The sequence below is a fragment of the Leucoraja erinacea genome, chromosome 21 (genome assembly GCF_028641065.1).
Source record: "Leucoraja erinacea ecotype New England chromosome 21, Leri_hhj_1, whole genome shotgun sequence".
NCBI lineage: Eukaryota > Metazoa > Chordata > Chondrichthyes > Rajiformes > Rajidae > Leucoraja > Leucoraja erinaceus.
The window spans coordinates 32,806,396-32,829,405 of NC_073397.1; the positions used below are offsets into that span (position 1 = coordinate 32,806,396).

The 23,010-nt window shown below is 40.7% G+C and overlaps 1 protein-coding gene across 2 annotated transcripts in view; it reads left to right on the plus strand.

Moving 5' to 3' along the window:
* The first annotated feature begins 844 nt into the window (after positions 1–844).
* Positions 845–23,010, plus strand: part of LOC129707489 (brefeldin A-inhibited guanine nucleotide-exchange protein 2-like) — a 63,715-nt gene continuing 41,549 nt past the window's right edge. For both annotated transcript variants that reach the window (XM_055652548.1, XM_055652549.1), the window contains exons 1-10: positions 845–1,085; positions 7,448–7,478; positions 7,899–8,031; positions 10,755–10,898; positions 11,947–12,126; positions 15,200–15,446; positions 16,727–16,816; positions 18,760–18,932; positions 19,887–20,020; positions 21,963–22,197. In XM_055652548.1, the coding sequence (XP_055508523.1) occupies positions 962–1,085; positions 7,448–7,478; positions 7,899–8,031; positions 10,755–10,898; positions 11,947–12,126; positions 15,200–15,446; positions 16,727–16,816; positions 18,760–18,932; positions 19,887–20,020; positions 21,963–22,197 (1,491 nt within the window). In that variant the 5' untranslated portion in view covers positions 845–961. The remainder of the gene's footprint in view (positions 1,086–7,447; positions 7,479–7,898; positions 8,032–10,754; positions 10,899–11,946; positions 12,127–15,199; positions 15,447–16,726; positions 16,817–18,759; positions 18,933–19,886; positions 20,021–21,962; positions 22,198–23,010) is intronic.

Below are 23,010 nucleotides of genomic sequence, written 5' to 3' on the forward strand. Positions count from 1 at the left end.
TAAGAATAAGGAGTAGGCCATTTAGAATGGAGATGAGGAAAAACCTTTTTCATTTAGAGTGTTGTGAATCTGTGGAATTCTCTGCCTCAGAATGCGGTGAAGGACAATTCTCTGTATGCTTTCAAGAGAGTTAGATGGGGCTCTTAAAGTTAGCGGAGTCAAGGGTTCTGGGGAGAAGGCAGGAACGGGGTACTGATTGTGGATGATCAGCCTTGATCACATTGAGTGGTGGTGCTGGTTTGAAGGGCCGAATGGCCTACTCCTGCACCCATTGTCTATTCTTCAGAGATGTTGCCCGACTCATTGAGTTGCTCCAGCACTTTGTGTTTACCTTTGATATAAACTAGCATCTGCAGTTCCTTTTGATTGCATTCCACCTTCAGGTGGTTGTTTCTGCAGTAATGTCGTTCTTGGGGGAAGGGGGACAAATGGCAGTAAAACACACACTTGAGCCATGATCTTTGCTCTTGACCTCTGCTGGGTCACATGAGAGGGGCGTGCGGGACGTGTCACGTGCGAGGGGGAGGGGCCGTGAGAGGATCACTGGGCGGGACGTGTCACGTGCGAGGGGGGGGGGGGCGTGAGAGGATCACTGAGGCGGGGGGGACGTGTCACATGCGAGGGGGGGGGGCGTGAGAGGATCACTGAGGCGGGACGTGTCACGTGCGAGGGGGGGCGTGAGAGGATCACTGAGGCGGGACGTGTCACGTGCGGGGGGGGGGCGTGAGAGGATCACTGAGGCGGGCGGGACGTGTCACGTGTCACGGGGGGGGCGTGAGAGGGGGGCGGAGGGGGGGGCGGGCACGTCGGGTGTGGGTCACGTGTGACGGGCCGCGGTGTCACGTGCTCACCCGCCAACATGGCGGCGCCTGAAGACTAGGAGGACTCTGTCGCTGTCGCCGTCCCCCTCCTCCTCCTCCTCCCCGCCGCCGCCGCTCACCTTCGACGCCGCCACCGCATCATGCGCCAGGACAGCCGGACCAAAAACATGTTTCTGACCCGCGCCCTGGAGAAAATCCTCGCCGACAAGGACGTGAGGAAAGCCCAGCACTCGCAGCTCCGCAAAGCCTGCCAGGTGGCGCTGGGTGAGTGGCCGGGGGGGAGGTGCCCGGGTTACATTGCCTATGACAGCTGTCCACACCACCTCCACCTCCACCACCCTCCACCATCACCACCATCACCACCACCACCACCACCACCACCACCACGCTGCCCTGTCCCGCCTGTGGCAGCGGCCCGGCGGCTGCAGGAGCGGTGGTGATAAACCGTGGGGCCTCCACCAACACCCTCCCCCCTGCTGACAGTCCCCATTCCCCTTCCGCTTCCACGCCAGCAGCGTGTGCCTCTCCAACGCTGCCTCTCACACTCAAGAAGGTTCTCGGCCCGAAACGTCACCCATTCCTTCTCTCCAGATATGCTGTCGGTCACGTTGAGTTACTCCAGCATTTTTTTTTTAGTCTACAATGTTTAATTGTTATATATGCATCGACAGTCTGACAATCGGGCAATTGCCCTTCCCTTGGGGCAAAAGGTACCGAAGTGTGAAAACACACACTTCCGGATTCAGGGACAGTTTCTTCCCAACTGTCACAGGATACGATAGAACTTTATTTATCACAGGAGGGAAATTGACCTGCCTACAGTCATAAAGAAATAAAGACCGGCAACTGACTTGTCCTAACAGAACCAGAGAGTGGCCTGACTTACTATCTGTCTCATATGAGACACTCGGAATATCTTTGATCAGACTTTACTGGACTTTATCTTGCATCTAATGTCACGTTATTTTCTTTATCCTATATATATATATATACACTGTGTATGGTTCGATTGTAATCATATATTGTCTTTCTGCTGACTGCTAAGCACTCAACAAAAGCTTTTCACTGTACCTTGGTACACGTGACAATAAACTAAACCTTCCAAAGCAAGGTAGATGTTGAATTATTGAAAGGGATGTAACATTGGTCATAAGGTTACAGTAGTAGAATTAGGTTATTCGGCTGATCAAGTCTAATCCGCCATTCAATCATGGCTGATCTATCTCTCCCACCTAATCCCATTATCCTACCTTTTCCCCCTAGCCTCTGACACTTGTACTAATCAAGAATCTATCTCTGCCTTAAAAGTATCCACATTGCTACTTGTAACAGTACAACAGGCCTGTAACTACAATGAACATTGATTTTATATAATATACAAATATACAATAATTTATGTGTAGGAAGGAACTAACAGCAGATGTTAGTTTATACCAAAGAATATCTGGACGATACCAAAGAAAAGGAATAGGTGATGTTTCGTGTCAGAACCTTTCCCTTTCAATAATTAATAACCGATACTAGTGCAAAATTTAGAAAAAAACACATGGGTACTTGGTGGAACCAAAGTCAGTCCATAGTTGAAGTTGGTGTGTCGTATCAAAGCATTTGAAAAACATTTGGACAGGTACATGGTTAAGATATGTTTAGAGGGATATGGGTCAAATGCAGGCAGATGGGACAAGTATAGATGGGGCATGCTGATTAGCATAGGCAAGTTGGGCCGTGGGGTCTGTTTCCATGCTGCATTATTCTATGACGTGTTCAATCGCCTGATGGTTGTTGGGGAGAAACTGTTCTTGAATTAGTCATAATTTTAAGATTCCTGTACCTTCTTCCCATTGGCAGGAGTGAAGTAAGAGCATGGTGTGGCTCTTTGATATTAGCTGTCTTTTAAGGCTGCACTTTCTGTAGCTCGCTGACTATGGGGAGGTCAGTATCTCCTTCATTCCTGGGCCTTTGAGTTGCTGAGCCAGGCTGCGACACAACCATTCAGATTTGAAGCAACATTTTATTTTCTGTCCTTGCGAGATGGGATTTGATACGTTCCACTCCAATGCAGATTTTACCATTTTATGCATGATAAACGTATATCAATTATTTGTATGAGATCCTGTTAGTATTTGATTTGCAAGTTTTGAATCCACACTGATTGCTAGTTAAGACTCTTACTATCTTTTGGAGTTGAAGGTGTTTCTGGGATGAGAATGTTTATGTCCATGCTGACGGTTAGTGTCTTTTTCTCATTGTCTCCAATCTCGGGAGCATTCAACCACGTTAGTGGGCCCAAAATTTGCATAAATTCACAGTTCTACTTCCTAGAAGGGTGTTGGCAAATGTAATCGTTTTTATGACTATTGGGTAGTTTCATTGTAATTAACACCTGCTTTGTTAGATTTAATGAAATTTTCCATTACTGATACTTGTGCCTGTAGCTCATTGGTCTATCTCCCAGTCTCAGAAAGATATTCCAGAATTCTTCTTTTTTGAACTGGTTGTCCTTTCTTTTGGATAAAATATTACTGCAAAATCAGAGCAATTGTCTTACTATTTGTTCATTGTGGTTTCTGTAGGAATTTAGATTCTTGTGGTTTGTGAAGGCTCTAAACTGAGCTGTGATACAAGAAAAATATTGAGGTGAGATAACCTGGTGATCATTTAACTGCATGGTAGGTATCCAGTCTTGTTAGCGAGTGGAATAGTCAAATTGTATTCAAAAATAACATTTTGAATCAGGCAAAGTATAAAATGTTGGAAATGCTGAGCAGGTCAGGCAGCATCTGTGAAGAGAAAAGCTACACATTTCAGGATTGAGATCTTTCATTGGAAGTCGGAAAAGTTAGAAATCACAAAATGTTTAAAGTTGCAACAATGCAGCGTTGTGGAGAGAACGAAAGGAATACCTGTGATAAAGTGGGGACATGGAGTGAATGAATCATGTAAATGGTGCTGGCTGAAATAGGATATTGAAGACTAATTATTCCCAACTCCTCCAGAAAACCGGCAGCAATGAGCCAAACTATTGCGTTAATCATAATCATACTTAAATAGCCAAGTATGTTTTGCAACATACTTCATTTAGCATCATTCATCACTGGGGATCTTTTAACCTGTCATGAATTTAACTACTGGAGTTTAAGTCAGTGCTAACAATGTTGTCTTTGTTTTCCTGTTGTATCATTTCCACAATTAGCTATTAAAGTAAAGCTTCTTGGTTTGAGTGGGAGTAATTTGATGCATACTTGCATGCCAATGGTTTCCAACTTCTTAGTCATTTTTAATCATGCTGAATATGAATGATATGAATGATATCTTTATTTCGAACGATTTAAAAATAAGAAAAGAAAAGATGAAAATGAATAAATAAAAGGAAAATTATATATATACATATATATACATAAATACATACACACATACATATACATGTACATATATACATACATATACACATATACACACATACACATAACATAACATATATGTACATACATAAATTAAAAAATCAAAAGCCAATTTCAACATAAAACACATTAGACTCGTTCGAAAAGGGATAGGCCTATGCTTGTCAAGTCCTACCCCCATGTGAATAGATGTGACGCTTGCACTCATCTGTAGGTCCAGATTCCACCAACATGTAATGCTTTTCTGAAGCACTATAGGTCATGTTCCACACCCTCTTTCAATGTTTGGATACATTCGAGTTTATATTCCTCCTTATAATTGCAGTTAAGTGATTCTTCTATGTACAAGGAATATTCTCTGTAATTTCAGTTTGTATTCACTCCAGAGAAACAATAAGATACTGTTTGTTACTGATGACCCCACCTGCATAAAGTGCCACAAACTTAATTTTATTCCATTCATGAAGCGTTGTTACTGCATATCCAGTTTCAGTGATTTTATGATCTGGTTTTGGCTATAGTTTTATCTTAAACTTTTCTCCCATGATTTTTCTGATGATTAGAATCCGTCATAATATTTGTTGTAAGCTCTATATATATTTCTTGGATTAATATTTTCCAACAGTGTAGCTCCGATTGGGGTGCCAATGACCAACCACATCCAACAGTCTTGGTGTCGAAAGGAACTGCAGATGCTGGTTTATACCGAAGATAGATACTCAGGGGGTCAGGCTGCATCTCTAGGTTGGGACTCTTCATATGATTGAAAGTATAGGGGAGGCAACTGGAGGTAATAAAAAGGCCAGAACAAAGCACCTGATGTGAACCAGCTTTGTTCTACCCATTTTGTACCTCCAGGTTACTCCCCGATATTTTCAGTCACAAGAAGGGTCCTGACCTGAAACGCCACCTTTCCTTTTTCTCCGGAGATGCTGCTTGACCCACTGAGTTACTTCAGCATTTTGTGTCTACCAGCTGTCTTGGTCTTTACTTTCTCTGATCTTCACCTGTGCTGATTTTGCTTCCTGTAATTTTAAGATAAGATCATTCTTCACAGCTGGGGTGATGTCACCCTTTTGCTTCTCCTTACATTTAAGAGGGAAAGGAAGAGGTAGGGGGCATAGAGGGAAAACATTGAGTAGGGAGAGATCTGAGACGACGGGAAGACTAAAGCAGTTTGGAGATGAAAACAGAGGCCAGGGAGACTGGTGCAGGAACAGTGGACCAAGTAAAAGGATATGTGCAAAGTTGTGTACATGTGTCTATGTGGGGATCTATGTGGCGTGTACGTGTCCACTGAGCCTGTGACCTCTGTGGCAGTGGACCAGGCCTTTGCCCTATCCAGACCATGTGGCTGCTGCCTTGGCAACATCCATTGCCTCACATTAATAGAATTGCAACTTGCACTGTTCAGAACTGTAATAAAACCATGTAATCTATTCCTCAGAAAAGGGTAAACCGATTGTGATGCTGTGTTTTTCTGTTGCTTCTGTCCTCAAATATCAAGATTCCTAAAAATGTAGTTTTCAACCTTGGTTACTTTACTGTTATATACCCCAGTATGTGATCAAAGCCAGGTTTTCTCTCTTTGTACCATTATTTTTTTTCATATTCTTATAAGCAGTCTAAATTTTACACTTTGAATATCATTCTTGCGAATACTGCATTGTTCTCTGACTTTGACTTTCTTTTATAATGTTTAATTGTCGCCTCACCTGAACCTTCTGTGATCCACATTATCCAGAAACCTTAATCTTTTCTTCTCTTAGATGCCCCTTAATGCAGGGGTTTCCAACATTTAGTGTTTCTTTTGATTTTCAACATTGAGTCGTGTTTTCTGGAACTGCAGACGCTTGTTTAAACCAAAGATAGACACAAAAAGCTGGAGTAACTCAGTAGGACAGGCAGCATCTCTGAAGATGGATAGGTGACCTTTCGAGTCGAGACTCTTGTACAGATTCTACAGCTGTGGGCCACTTAGAAATAGGAATGTGACTGATAAAAAACAAATTCAAAATGATAGCGTATAGCAAGAATGATGCTCACCTACTTGTAAATCTGAATGAATGAGTCCTTAACTGCAGTGCATCTTATCTTGATCTGTTGAGGTGCTGTCGCAGCCAGGTTCATGTGTCCCAACAGAAAAGACCTGCTCATTTCATTTGACCGTTCCATGAATTAAGTCACCCTACTTTCTCTCCACATTTAGAGTCACAAAGAAAATTGGTTTGCTCAATTTGAGACATGTGGCCTCTGTAAAATTATTGCTGTTTGCTATCTTTTGAATTGGTTTCTTATCAAACAACATTTTTTCTAAGTGGCCCACAGCTGTTTCAGATCTTCAGATTCAATTTTGATTGTCATTGTCAGTGTACAGTACAGAGACAACGAAATGCATTTAGCATCTCCCTTGAAGAGCGACATAGCAAAAGATTTGAATTAAAAAAAAAATAAAAAAGTGTCCGGGGGGGGGGGGGTGATTGGCAGTCCCTGAGGTACGGTGTTTAGGAGAGGGACAGCGGCCGGAAAGAAGCTGTTCCTCGACCTGCTGGATGCCTCTCGACCTTCAAGATTTGGACTACTCGGCTACATCGTAACTACATTCAATTGAGAAGTTATGATCTTAAAGGGATTTGAACACTAGATTTTGATATTAGTAACAGTGTTAGTGTCTCTTGTTTCAACCACCCCTGCATTGGCTGGCTTGATTTTTATCTTGATGCGTTTATTGAAGTGAAATCTTAGTAAATAACCATTGTGGCATTGATAGCTTATGTATAGCTTAGCTTAGAGATACAGTGCAAAAATGGGCCCCTTCCGCCCACGGAGTCCGCACCGACCAACGATACCCATTCTCCTGTACACGAGGGACAATTTTCAATTTTTACTGAAGCCGTTTAACCAACAAACCTTCTTGATCAAAAAAAATTGTCACTAAATTGAAGTGAACTGTATCTGTAAATAACCATTGCGGCATTGATAGCTGGTCTTGATACAAGGATTTGCATATTGACTTAGTACTTTACTGACTTTATAAAACAATTTGCATTTAACGTGTGGAGTTTGAAACTAATTCTGGCCATTTGCTATTTTCGCAAAGGTGCGCAGTGGTGAAATGTTCATAGTACCAATTTAATGACTATATTGAAAGCAGCACATAATTGAAGTACATCTTTCACCTTCTTAATGTGGTAACTCATTTTGCTTTTCTCTTTTTCTCAACAGAAGAAATAAAAATTGAGATAGAAAAACAAAGGTAGGACAGACTGCTATTGTTTCTGAAAGTTTAAATGTGTCATTGTTAGCTGTTCCCTTGAAATGGAGATGTTGGTAACCAGCTTTTATAAGCCAGCAAATAAACTCCTATTAATACAATCAAATGTGGCTAATCCTATGGAAGTGGATTTTAAAAATAGATTTTAGAATGCAGATGTGAAATTTTGTTGATTGGCATTTGTATCAGTCATGTTTACAATGAAACTTTGCGGTAAGATTTCTTGTATCATAACGATGTGCGTTATGATGCGAATTGGCGTGAAATAGCTTTGTTTCAGTGACAAGCATCATTTCTAATTTTCCACGAAATTCATAAACGATATTGGTTCTCTTGCAAATATTCTAGATCTGTTTCTGAAAACATCTTTTGGCTTTTTTTAAATGGTTCCTTTTTCTTTAGAGCGGGAGACAAAGATGTTTCTGCATTGCCGAAAGCAAACTTCATCGAGGCAGATAAGTACTTTCTTCCATTTGAGCTGGCTTGTCAATCGAAATCCCCCCGTATCGTCAGCACATCTTTGGACTGCTTGCAGGTATGTGCATTTAACCCAATGTCTGAAATAATAATGCACATAATATGTAAGCCGCAATTACCGTTTCAAACACCTGCGTTCCTATTATGCTGGCCTTAATTACTTCCTGATTTTCTAGTTTAGGATTTCTCTCTCTAAAAGCGTTTCCCTATTCACTATTTTAAAAACTGCCGGTATCTCGTAGGTCCACATTCCTGTGGCAAATGATGAATAAACACTCTTACAATTACACTCTTCTTCTTCCGTGTCCTTATGCTGTATAGTTGCTCGCCACTGCTGTACACATCGTTGCGCTATTGGAGTGTTAAGTCCAAGGTCTGCAGTAGTACATGGATTATCCAGCAATGGGCATTGCAGTAGTTGTCGCATTGTCTGAGTTTGTGTGTCACAGGTTGTTGTACCCTCGATGTAGCCCCATTTGTGCATTGTCACCCTTGACCGCCCGACCCCGGTTCGCAGTCGGTTGAGACGTCTCCAGTTCAGCCAATTACACTGAAGTTGCTTAGCTACAACAGTGTTGTAACTTACTATGGCTGTGAAAAGTAACTATAGAACTGGGTACAATTATGACTTGTAAAATACATCTAGATAGATGGATAGGAGAGGTTTAGAGGACTATGGGACTAACCCAATGTGACACCTTGGTTGGCAAGAACAAGGTGGGCCTAAGGGCCAGTTTTCATGCTGTACAGCTCCATGATTCTGAGACTAAAGTTGAACACAGAAAGCCATGGTCACACTGCACTACAAGTTATCCTTCGCATCAATTTGATACATTGTAAAATTAAACAAAAACTAAGAAAGTGGGCCGATACCAATAAGAATATTTCCTTTAAGTTTCTGAATAAGTACGTTCAATCTGCATTAGTCTTGGGATCAGTGGAAAAAGCTTCCACATTTACAACATTATTCCTTTTTTTTTCTCTTCTCCTCCGAGAGATTTGCTGTCAGTCCCAAGAGGCAAAAACTTGGAATCCTTCCCAGCTGATCTCATTCTGAATCAACCATTTATGCACCTCTAAATGCATCTTTTATTCATTGCCAGTTGCCTTAATTATTTTGCCGTGGCTTGCGATGTTTATCTGCTTTCAAAGTGCGTGTTGCTGTTCGCAATATTTCTCAAAGTATCATTTATTCATTCATTGCATTGCCTTTTTTCTGACGTATTTTCCATCTTTTGTAATTTTTGTGATGTTTGCTCACTCTATTCAAGCAAATCTTTCCTCTATAATGTAAATAAATTAATTTAAGTGAAGCTAATATTGGCCATTTTAGTGTCTGACAAAATGAAGGATTTCTTTGCAAAACCTGCTTGGCATCTTTTTGCAAAGACCATGAGGATCATGGCTCCAGAATGTCTGGGAGGAAATTAAGTACAGGGGGTGATGTCCAGATGTCCTTTATTTGATAATATGTATGAGGGTTTTGCAGAAGGATCTGGGTCCTGCTGCAAATGCATGATCAGGATTGGTTGGGGAATGGTTATGTTAACTATGTTGCATGGTCTTTGCACTGTTATTTGTGATTGGTCAAGGCGAGGGGTCTTGCCTAAATTGTTATATTACCTGATAAAATGTTTCTTTACTTAGGAACTGTCTTCCATTAGGAACTTTCTGTAGAAACAATGTAATGGGATATGTTGTGATTGGGTTAGGGAACTGTCAATTCATGTATTGTATAGTCTTTATTAGTTGGTTGTAGGGCTTGCCACCCTCCCCCCCCGCCCCCCCCCCCCCCATGTATTTCATGCCGCGGGCCTGATATGGTATACAAGAGGGGAGAGGACATGAGACTGTTGATCTTTTGGGGAACACTTGGGACTGCTGACCTGCTGGAGGTGTCTATTTGCACATGGCTAAAGGGCTTGGATGAGTAGAGACAAGGATCGGATAGGGTAGTGTTTTTGTGATTGGAAAATAAAGTTAGTTGATCCAGTGCTTGACTCGGGTGTTTTACTGAACCAGACTAATAGGATGAGAATAGGAGCAGAATTACAAAGGCAGCAAAAAGGTTGTTGTGCAAGGGGAAGGTGGAGCACATGCAGATCTCTATCAGTGCATTGAGGTTAACAACCAAGACCAGATAACACTCCTACCTGCATGCAGTGTGGTTGCCTTCACAAGCTGATCCTATTTGGAATGAGCAGGTCTTATATGTAGTGTGATGAATGCACAGAAGAATCATCGGAGCCAGCAACTGAAATCACACCACAGGCACCCATTTACCAAACTGCAATTAGGTTGTTCCCAGAATACACTGACAAATTTATAGATTGTTAATGTATTTCTCAAATAAGGAAAATATTCCCTGAGCATTTTATATTACAACATTTCATCTATACATGTTTGGGGTGCTGTAAAAGTTTAACTTCTGCTGATATTTATTTTGTCCAGACCATTATTCGGATATAATGTGTTTGGATATGTTTAGTTCAGACATACAGTGTGGAAACAGACTCTTTGGCCCACTTTTCGCATCTTGCACACAATGGGCACTTTATACAGAAGCCAATGAACCTGAAACCCACACGTTTTTGAAATGTGGGAGGAAACCGGAGCACCCGGTCGCAGGGAGAAGGGATAAAGGCCGCACAGACAGTACCTGTACTCAGGATCACACCCGGGTCTCTCGCGCTGTGAGGCAGCAGCTCTACTGCTGTGCCATCATGCCAGTTTGTTGTTTACAAAGCAGTTCATCCTTGTGGCTTTTTTTTTTTATTGCAGAAGCTATTAGCTTATGGACATATCACGGGAAATGCCCCCGACAGCTCATCTGGAAAGAGGCTAATTGATAGGATTATTGAAACCATTTGTGGATGTTTTCAAGGAACTCAAACGGATGAAGGTGTGCAACTGCAGATAATTAAGGTACGTTTGTGTTTTTAATTAAAGTATATCCACAAATTCTGTCATGTGCACATGTTGAAGATCTAATAATTATAAGCTCAAATTATTTTTCTATTGTTTAAATCAGTTTCAGTTTAGTTCATTGTCGCGTGTACCACTTTTGTTGTGTGCTAACCAGGCAGCAGAAAAACAATACATGATTACAATTGATCTATTTACAGTGTATAGAAACATGATAAGGGAATAGCGTTTAGTGCAAGGTAAAGCCAGCAGAGTCCGATCAAGGATAGTCCGAGGGTCTTGAAAGAGGTACATAGTAGCTCAGCACTGCTCCCTGGTTGTGGTAGGATGATCTCTGAACAATTATTGCTTCGTGCTTCTAACTTCGTGCAGGTAGCTGCTTTTGCTGTTGTTACTATATGATACTACATCTAAAGCAGTTAAACTATTTTGAAACTCAGTTTTTTAAGATTCTTCGCTCTTTTTAATTCTCCATGCTAAGTTTCATTTTGGTCTGGTTGATATTCTGAACTCCTGAGTCTGTTATGGTCATGTAATGAAAGATATTGCTTCCATCTACTCCAAACTGGTCCCAAATTAGTCTGTGTTCACAGTTCAGAGATACCGCGTAGAAACAGGCCCTTCGGCCCACCGTGTCCCTGCTATCCCCGTGCACTGGCTTTATCCAATAGACTCTGGACAATTTACAATTTTCACTGTATCCAAATTAATCTGCAAACACAAAATGTGTTTGGAGTGTGGGAGGAACCGGAGCACCCGGGGAAAACCCACGCGGTCACAAGGAGAATGTACAAACTCTGTACGGACAGCAGACATAGTCAGGATCAAGCTCAGGTGTATCTCTAAAGTCGCTAGTAAATTAAGGAGATAAAATGCTGGAGTAACTACAGAGCTCAAGATCCCATAAAATATCTAATTAAGCTGTTGCTACATTGTGAGGTTTACACTTGTTTGAAAATGATCAGGAAATGAACTAAATTGTAATATTGGAATCTATACAATTTGAGTAAAATATCATCGCTCATTAACCTGTTGTTCATTATTTCAGGCGTTGCTCACTGCTGTGACGTCATCGTACATTGCGATCCATGAAGGAACGATCTTACAGACTGTCAGGACATGCTACAATATTTACCTTGCCAGTAAAAATCTTATCAATCAAACTACAGCAAAAGCTACTCTTACACAAATGCTCAATGTCATATTTACAAAGATGGAGAACCAAGTGGTATGTATTTAATATAATAGTTCAACGTGCATTTTTAACATTAATAATAAGCCGAGCCATTTTGTGACTGAAAGCAGTGCACAGTTGAGCTACGCAGACTCCAAAAAATTTCAGATAGGCACAAAAAGCTGGAGTAACTCAGTGGGTCAGGCAGCATCTCTGGAAAAATGGAGCAGATGATGTTTTGGGTCGAGACCCTTCTTCAAACCTGAACTGTCATCTATTACTTTTCTCCAGAGATGCTACCTGACCCGCTGAGTTGCTCCAGCTTTTCGTATTTATCATCGGTTTAAAACAACATCTTCAGTTCCTTCCTACTCCAGAGACCTTCTTTTGAAGAGTGGCTTTTATTAAATTAGCTGATTTCACAAGTCTGGCTTCTTCATCTTAGTGCTAAATTATTTTTTTGAAAATTACAGGCACTGGAAATCTGAGATTTGAAAAAAAAATTGATGGAGTAAATCAGCAGTTCAGGCAGACATGCTACATTTCTCCCGCATTTTCGGTTTCTATTTGCTTTAGTACTCCTGTGTAAGAGTGTGGGAATTGGTCTTGAGCTGTTTGCCTGAGCACCACAGAGTCAATTCTGCTGGAACAATTAGTTGTTAAAGAATCTGTTGGAGCAAGAACATGAGTCATGATGATGATTTCAACATCATCTTCTATCCAAACATGAATACCTGCACACAAAACACACCCACTGAGAACAGAGGCGAAAATATTTGCTTCTTCAAACTATCCACTAAAAACCACTGGTAGACCCACAATGCTGGAGTAAGTCAGCGGGACAAGCAGCGTCTCTGGAGAGATGGAATGGGTGACGTTTCGGGTCAAGACCCTCCTTCACCCATTTCTTCTCTCCAGAGATGCTGCTTGTCCTGCTGACTTACTCCAGCACTTTGTGTCTACCTTTGATTTAAACCAGCATCTACAGTTCTTTGCTACACATGTGAATGAAAGGAGCAAATTGTCTTTTTGTAATTTGTCATTTGGTAAGAAGCAACAGATTTAAAAAATGCAGAAAATTGTTTTCCAATCGGGCATTGTTCAGTCTGGCTCCGACCAGAAACGTCGCCTACTCCTTTTCTCCAGAGATGTTGCCTGACCCGCTGAGTTACTGCAGCTTTTTGTGTCTATCTTCAATGTAAACCAGCATCTGCAGTTCCTCCTTACACTACTTGGCATTAAATTTGCTTTATACCATGACAAACCATTGAAAACTTATTATTTAATAATTTATCCAAGCTGAATCGTGTGCTGAATTCATGTTTTAATATGACATCAGAAAATACTGCTCTTGCAGAACACTGTCCCAGCAGTTATTTAAAATCTGCCAGCTACTGTTCAATAAGTCTGTTTTCCAAATGAACATTTTGCACATGGCTTCTTCATTTTGCATTGTCTCTACCTGCTTATTACTTCATCCGAATTTGGGAGTGTACTTGAAACTCTAGTGTCATGATCGAGGAGAGATTATTTTGTTGAGAGTAATGATTTGATTTGAGGAATCCTGTAACCAAAATGTGGTGAAAATTACCTTTATTAAAATCTGACAATGTGCACTTTAACCACATGTGATTTTTTTTTTTTTCTATTACAAATCTCAAATTGTGGCGTACAGAGGCAAATAAATAAATGCTGGGTCTTTGTCCTAAATATTATGGAGGACACTGTACATAGGTGGTCAAAAGGGCTTTTGGCACATTGCCCTTCATCAGTCAGAGTATTGAGAATAGAAGTTGGGAAGTCATGTTGCAGTTGTATAAGACGTTGGTGAAACTGCATTTAGAATATTGTGTTCAGTTCTTGGCACCATGTTATAGCAAAGATATTGTCAAGCTTGAAAGGGTTCAGAGAAGATTTATGAGGATGTTGCAGGGGCTATAGGGTCTGAGCTATAGGTAGAGGCTGAGTTGGCTGGGACTCTAATCCTTAGAGCGCAGGAGGATGAGGGGTGATCTTATAGAGGTGTATAAAATTATGAGAGGAATAGATCGAATGGACACACAGAATCTCTTGCCTGGAGTAGGGGAATCGAAGACCAGAGGACAAGGGTTCAAGGTGAAGTGAAAAAGATTTAATAGGAATCTGAGGGGTAACGTTTTCACGCAAAGGGTGGGGGGTGTATGGAACAAGCTGCCAGAGGAGGTAGTTGAGGCTGGGACTATCCCAATGTTTAAGAAACATTAGACTGGTACATGGATAGGACAGGTTTGGAGGGATATGGACCAAGCGAAGGCAGGTGGGATTAGTGTAGCTGGGACAATGTTGGCTGGTATGGGCAATTGGGCCGAAGGGCCTGTTTCCACACTGTGTCACTCTATGAACGTATAGGTAGAAGTCACACAAGCCTGTATAATATCTACATCTGTGCATGTCTGGCCAGTTTTGTGCATTATCTACCCCTCTCTCGAACTTGTTTTCTGTTGATGCCTGAAGTGGATTTGTACTTGTTTCTTGGAGGATAAGGAATGCAATGTGCTCACAATAATCTGAATACGAAAACTGAATTTAACTGTTTTGAATAGTTTTTGGACATTAATTCTTAATGTGTCGAGCAAAATATTTAACCTAATTATTTAAAATTTTTCTTGGAATTGCGATGTTACTCTTTTGAACAACTATTCACTGACATTGAAGTTTTTGCCCAAGTTCAGGTTAAATCGACCAAGGTAACTATGGGCCAGGAAACAGCTGGAAACTTGAATTGAATTTTTTTCAATTATTGAATTGAATCATGTACTAACACTTTAAATACTTCGATCAAAACAAGTGGTGATTCTGCGTCTTTCATAGAAACAGAATTTGGCCATTTTTTGTTTTGCATGGTTGACTTCTCATTGAAAAAAATTATGTCTGTTCTGCCATGATTTTGTAACATTTAAAAAAAACTGTCTAACTATCCAATTATCTCAATCACAGCAACATATCCTTTTCACACAGCCAAAACTTGTTCTTTGCGTTAAAGAAATATTTGAGGCAGGAGGATGAATTATTGTTCCAACAGCGCTTGGGCAAATGAGAGCACAATGATAATTTCAACTCCCTGAAAAAAATGTGTTCTACTTTAAAGGTACAGGAGGCGAAAGACATGGAGAAAAGCAAACAACAGCATCATGTCCATCAGTCTTCTGCCACACATAGTTTAGTTGGATCACCGCAACTGGATCGAATAGAAGAAAGTTTGAGCAAAATGATTGCATCTGAGGCAGTCACAGATCAAATAAATACAGTGGCAGAGGAAATTACTTGTGTTGAAACTGAAAATGGGCCGATGACAGCTCGTACAGAAGCCAACGATGTGAAGACTGATACTGCAGGTGTTGATATTTATTCATACGCTTTGCTTTATAAAACATATAATTTAATGCCATCTCAAAAATTTTAATTACCGAGAAACAAAATCTATTTGTGGAAGAAGATGACGACAAAGAGGCGATTTTGACGGGATATGTCTTGAATAGTTTGGTATTAATTCAACAAAATGCTTATTATTCCCAAGGCAATGGAACAAGTAGTCAATATAGTTTTAATCTTGGAGCTGGGTTGTCATTTAAAGACATGGAATTTTAAGTTTGCAGCCAAAACGGAGATGAGGGTTTATACAACGTAATGTTGAAATATCACCGTGCTGCAAGAATAAACTTGTGCTGTCAAGAACGATGTGCTTCAACTCCTGTGCATTGCTATTTAATTGGCAAGACACTTGACAACTTGCTGAGGTCAAACATTTCAGCTGTCATTTTTTTTGCATAGACTTTTGAATTTCGCAGCCTCATTTGTTGATAAATATGCTGATTTATGTCTGCTATTATTTATTTTGAAAGTTAAGATTTGGGTTTTAAGTACATCTTGCTGCTTTTTAACAAAAAGTTGAATTCCATCAGTCTGAAGAAGGGCCTCGACCCAAAACGCCACCTATTCATTCGCTCCTTAAATGCTGCCTCGCCCGCTGAGTTTCTGCAGCATTTTTATCTACCATTGATGTATGCAGATGGATTTGATTTGGAAAAATGCAGCTTCTTTTAGAAACCTGGCATTTCGGGTCGGGACGGAATGGTTCTAAAGAAGGGTTCTGACCCAGAACGTCACCTATTCCTTTTCTCCAGAGACGCTGCCCGACCCGCTTAGTTACTCAAGCGTTTTGTGTCTATCTTCAGCGTCCCTGGAGAATGTGGATAGGTGATGTTTTGGGTCGAGACCCTTCTACAATGTTTTAAAATGTTGCAGCACTGCACTCCAACTTGTGTATGTGCTCTGATCTATGATTGCAAGCATTCATTAGCCACCCTCCCCATCCAATCTGTCTGTGTTGCTGTTTTTAGGGGAATGTGTCCAAGAAACCCAAGGTCCTCCCGCACATCAACATTGCTTTGCATTCTATCCCTGTTTAACTTCCCAAAAATGCATCACCTCGTACTGTTTTGTGCATGTTTATAAGTGACATTTAACGGCCTTTGTTTTAATGCGTATGCTACTTCAGAATTCCAGTGTTTTACTGTTACAGGTACTTGCAAGTAAAATTAGCATTTTTTGTATTTCAGTATTTTGTGTTGATTGAAGTTTGAGTACTCCATGCTCTAATTTTGTTTCACTTTAGGCAATGTGGATGAAAGTCATGAAGAGAATGTTAATGTAGAAGAGATTGTGGGACAAATATTGGAGGAAGTGGTGGCTGCAGTGACCAAAGGTAGTTCAAGACATCTTAAAACTATTTTAGCTGACTTGCAGGCATTGTTGATAGATCCACAGCTACACATTAAGACCAATTTGTTTTCCATCTATAACAAATCCGACCTCTGTTATCTTCAGTTTGTTAGGTGCACTTTTCACAAGCAGGCATTGCTTTGTAAATTAATGCCAAGCCATTTTTGGTGCAACCAGTTCAAAATTTGCATTAGTAGATTTCTTAAACAGAATCTTTCCAATATCTTTAGCTGATCTTCTGTATTTCAGAGCCAGGAATTGGTCAGAATAAATTAAGGAATTGCTGAGTAATCTATCCTCAGTGACAAATTATTTTTGGATCAATATAAAGTTTGTATTTTCATTAACTTGGTTTGCAGCTGAATGTCTTGTAATCAGATACCCTGAACATTCATTTATCTGCACAATGTAGATTCAAAAATTATGTATTACAGGAGTCGTACAGCAGGGAAACAGTCCCTTTGGCTCAACATGCTCATGCCGCCAGAGGTATCCCATCAACACTTGTCCCAACTGCCTATGTGTAGTCCACATCCCTCTAAACTTTTCCTATCCAAATGACTTTAAAATGTTGTTTTAACATCTGCCTCAACTACTTCCTCCAGCAGTTCGTGCCATATACCCACCACCCTCTGTATGGGAGAAAAAGTTACCCCTCGGGTTCCTATGAAATCTTTCCCCTCTCACCTTAAACCTATGTCCTCTGATTCTTGATTCAGCACATTTGTATTAACAGATTTGAGCAGTTTATTAAGGTGATCTCAATAATTGTGCAAGGAAAGACAAATAGTTTATATTTCCATGTTTGAGTGGGACAACCTTTCACAATTGAAATTGAAAAGATTCAGGCCAGACTATGGAAAGAACCAGAAAGGTAACTTTACAGGTCGCTTAACTGATTATTTGGTGACATTCTGACAAAAGGTTATATGAACTAAAATGTTAATTCTGTTTTGAACAATTGCTGCCTGTTCTGTCCATTACTTTTGCCATTCCATGTTTTCAGATTTGCAATAGTATCGCGCTTTCAGCTTTTTATGTAAGCTGTGTTCTTTTACTTAATAAGGTGTTCCTCTTCTTTAGGCAAACCTTTCTTGCCCATTCCTAATTCCTCTTAACCTTAGTGACTTGCTGAACCATTTCACTGGTTAAATCAATGATCCGTGTCGCTACAAGGCTGCATTTGCACATACCGTGCCTGCAGGACGTTTCTTTCACAAGAATTATAGAGCGAACAAGGCTATTTTTGTGCTAACTTGCACACTTGTACACTCTGGAGTTTAGAAGGATGAGAGGGCATCTCATTGAAACATATAACATTGTTAAGGGTTTGGACACGCTAGAGGCAGGAAACATGTTCCCGATGTTGGGGGGAGACCAGAACCAGGGGCCACAGTTTAAGAATAAGGAGTAAGTCATTTAGGTGACGAGGAAACACTTTTTCTCACAGAGTTGTGAGTGTGTGGAATTCTCTGCCTCAGAGGGCGGTGGTGGCCGGTTCTCTGGATGCTTTCAAGAGAGAGCTAGATAGGGCTTTTAAAGATAGCGGAGTCAGGGGATATGGGGAGAAGGCAGAAACGGGGTACTGATTGGGGATGATCAGCCATGATCACATTGAATGGCAGTGCTGGCTCGAAGGGCCAAATGGCCTATTCCTGCACCTATTGTCTATAACCTTGTAGTTTCATATATGAATCGTAACAACTGCAATTTAAATTTCCTCTGTTTTGTTATTGGATGGAAAATCAAGCCTCTCGTAACAATACTCCTGAATTATGGTTTTATCAATTATCAAGTCTAGTAACTTGATTACTACTTCTGCCGTCTTTGATTTTCCGCTGGCAAAACAAATCATTCTTGGGTTGTTAAATAAGCTGCAGACAAAAATGGTTGTTTGGTAATGAAACCCGTGTTCTCATATATAAGGAGCGGAATTAAAAAATGGTGAAAATGAAACTCCAGAGACACCTTTACAAATCCAAGTCGCTGCTGAATGTATCGAAAACCCGCAAGCTAATGGCATCCCTGAAGGATCGCTTCAAGTGCACGATCATAATTCATTAACTGACACAAAATGTGCCTCAGATTGCGATGTCCAGGTAAGGAGCAGAATTGCTTTTCACTTGAATCTGAATTAAACTTTTTTCAAGAATTCAATTCTATCTTATTTTATGTTTGTGAAGGATGAATTTTTGCTTGGTGCAATGAATTTAAAAATCATGCCAGGATCATTTTTGGGAGTTCATTTTGACCTGAATCAAAAAAAGACATGGTATAATTGGATATTAGTTTAACATATTTTTGACGTCAGATATTTTGGATTATGTTTATCCCCAGGAGGAATCATGAATCAGCCATTCATGGCAACAGTTATCTATTTCGCAGTTTTCCTTTAGAGTTTTTTTTTTTTTAATTGAAAAATGATGTGGCTATAAAGGGCCTGTCCCACTTACGCAATTTTTTTCGGCGACTGCCAGCACCTGCCATAGTCGCAGCAGGTCGCCGAAAAATTTCAAAATGTTGAAAATCCAGCAACGACCAGAAAAAGGTACGACTCTTTGGGCCACGACTCACGACTAAACGGGCGTCACGTGTCGACATGTCGTGGGGTGACGCCCATATGGGAATGAGTAGTCGCACAAAGAGTCGTATCTTTTTCTGGTCACCGTTGGATGTTGAACATGTTCGGTGACCTGCTGCGACTATAATGGGTGCCGGCAGTCGCCGAAAAAAATCGCGTAAGAGGGACAGGCCCTTAACACCACACTGAGTGTCCTTTTGGTTTTGATTCTCTCTCTCTCACCCTCCCTCTCCCCTAATGTGATAATGATTGCCCATAAAAACGCATTATTAAGCGTCTAAATGGCAGGCGGTAGTGCAAGTTTCCATACTGTGCCCTGTGGGAATGACTGCTTTCATTCTGAATTTTAGCAGTTGAACATTGTCCCCTCTTGCCTTTGCAAAGCATGTTACATTGTTGTCTATTTAAGAAATGTGAGTAATTCGAACGGGGGCAGCCGTATTAATCTCACACATTTTTCTTCTGGTTTTAGGAAGCTGAAGCTTTAGTATCACCACCTACCAATGCTAAATTCTCCTACGTTTTGCAGAAAGATGCCTTTTTGGTTTTCCGATCTCTTTGTAAGCTTTCTATGAAGCCATTAAGTGATGGACTTCCTGATCCAAAGTAAGCAGTTGCTTAATGTTTGCGGGGGGGGGGATTGTAATCTGAAACAAAGTATCGTGTATTCTTTGGCTCACTCGGTGAAGAAGACATTTCATTCATAACAAGGGACCAATAATTGTTGGAAAGATAGTGGCAAAATAACTGCATGGTTAGTTTGCGGATTGTGGGAGGGGTGTGTATTGATTTCCATTTCTCAACAAATTTGTGCCCTGCTGACTTTAACCTTGAAAGAACTGAAAAACCGGCAACCTTGTCATGAGTTCCTCATTGAAATTCATCGCACGTCATGTAGACGCTGGATTTATTCAAAGGAATCTTGCCATTTCCATTTAGTGATGACATTTATGACTCAAACATGAAATTTACTCCTTAAAGCCAAGTAAAGCCATGAATGAATATGTTGTGTTTTGACCACTGATTGGGATTATGACATGCGTCTAAATGTCATCAGTGATCACACGATAACATAACGTAACTTTACCTGTGAGGGTGTCATCTCCAACACTTGTCCACTTTGTCCCCGAGCAATTTTTGGCAAGTAATTTACAAGGCGCTAAAATATATTTGCAGCATTTTAATAATTGACAAATAACTTGACACGCCAGAAAAATTGTAATTATGCATTTTGTACAAATACCCGGCCACTTATTCCTGGTCGACTTCCAAATGACTGTAATAACCAAGTGCAAGCCCTTTGTGTTTTCAACTTTAAAAAGTGCTGGAAACCCTTTGTAGATGAGGAAGTCTGAGTCTTGACCCGAAACGTCGCCTATTCCTTCGCTCCATAGATGCTGCCTCACCCACTGAGTTTCTCCAGCATTTTTGTCTACCTTCGTAGATGAGGCTTCATCTGTGAAAAGGGAAACGGTTAACATTTGAGGTTGAAGGTCCTTTTGGGCCTGTCCCACTTAGCCGATTTTTGGGGCAACTAGAGGCGACTGCTGCAAAATTTTCAACATGTTTTAAAAAAAAAATCAGCGACAGTGTGGACAATTTTTGTTGAGGTAGGTTGACGTGGGTAGATGTGAGTCTTGACGTAGGTTGTCGTAGGTGCTGTCTTAAGTTGTCGCCAAGCGTCATAGGTGAATTCCATGAAAACTAGTCCCTGGCAGTCGCCTAAGTGGGACAGGCCCTTTTCTCTGTTTCCATGCTGCACCTCTAACAGAACTAATATGTGGACAATGTAGCCTTTCCTTTCCCTGCTCCAAGATCTCCTCCCTTGTGGGTAGCAGCTGGAGATTTGGGATGGGGGGAGGTTTATGATGCTGAGGAAAGGAGGGAGAGAAAAGAAACGAGAAGCAAAAAAGGATGGGACTAAAAGTGAAGAGATATACGACGGGATTGGGACCTGAGATGGTTGAGAGGTTGATCTTTTGCCGTGAGTATTTTTAAAGCTTTGCCATTATAAGCAATTTTCAGCAAACCAAATTACATCAGTTATGAGAAGTATGAGCAAGTATGTCCATTCATTTGACCTGCAATAAGGTGCAGCATTCTAGCACTTCATGGATCAATTTTGATTAGTTTTCGGTCACTGAAGTACACAGGTCGTTTGTCAAATTGGAATTGACCTTTTAGTCAAATTCTGTCATTCACAATGTGAAACTAGTTTACCAGTTTATTGAGAATTTAATTAACATCCATATTGTGTATGAAGTATTGGAAAGATTGTAAATAACTGTGTCGAAGTAGCAAAGTTAACAAAACAATGTTCACCAAGACTTGATTAAAGTGCATGCTAATCGATTGGTTGGTGGAAAGCTGTTATACTGCTTTTTATAGAACATTGTGTGGATCAAGGAACAAAAATAGTACCCTGCATGCAGTGTAAAGGTTAGCCAAAAGTGATAACAAGATAACACATGAAACCAGAAGCCAGAGTTGTGATATTTTATCATGTTATTTTACGAACTAATTCTTATCCCAAACTTTTATTTTTAAGGTCTCATGAGCTGCGGTCAAAGATAATTTCACTACAGCTTCTTTTGTCAGTCCTTCAAAACGCTGGCCCAGTCTTCAAGACAAATACAATGTTCATCACTGCAATTAAACAGTACCTTTGCGTGGCCTTGTCCAAAAATGGAGTCTCCAGTGTGCCGGATGTCTTTGAACTCTCACTCGCTATTTTCCTTACTCTCCTCTCACACTTCAAGATTCACTTGAAGATGCAAATTGAGGTATGACTTCAATATCTATTGAATTAAAGACGGAAGATAAACTCTGGTAGGTATTTTGGTGTGAAGTCCAAATAAATGACTGCCATTGCCAGAGTGAGGCCACATGCAAAATGGACGAACAGCATCTCATTCTGCTTCAGTAGCTTTCAACCCAATGGTATGAACATTGAATTCTCCAATTTTAGCTAACTGCCAACAACACCCCCACCCCCATCACCCACCTTTTTTCTCCCCTCCGTACCCCACCTGGATCAATTCCTCTGTCCAGCTTTACAATACGCGACTTTTTCAATTATTTTGTCTCACGCCTTCTGTCTTCATCTCCGGCCTCCAACCATCTGTCTATCACCACCCCCCCCCTCCCCCATGTAAATCCACCTATTCTCGCCAGGCTTTGTCCTGCCTCTCTTCTCTTTCATTTTTCGACACCCCCACAGATGTCTGAAGAAGGGTCCCAAACCATGGTCACCTTTCCATGTTGAGTTACTCCAGCACTTTGTCTTTTATTGTAAACCAGCATCTGCAGTTCCTTGTTACTGCATTCCTCCACTTTTCTTTTGCTTTGCTGAATGCTAAAACCACTCATTTCATTTACGCATCTGGGGTTGCCTGACAGTTGAAAATTAATTGAAATTACAAAAGTTATCTTAAAAACTGAATTAAAAATAAAAACTGCAAATGGAGTCAAGCCACAGACATGCACAATTTATATTTGCTTGAGCCTCAATGTAGGAAATGCTCCCTTTAACCTCTATATTGAAAATAATTTGAGTAACATCGACGAAAAGAATGGATTAAGTTGAGTTCAGGTAT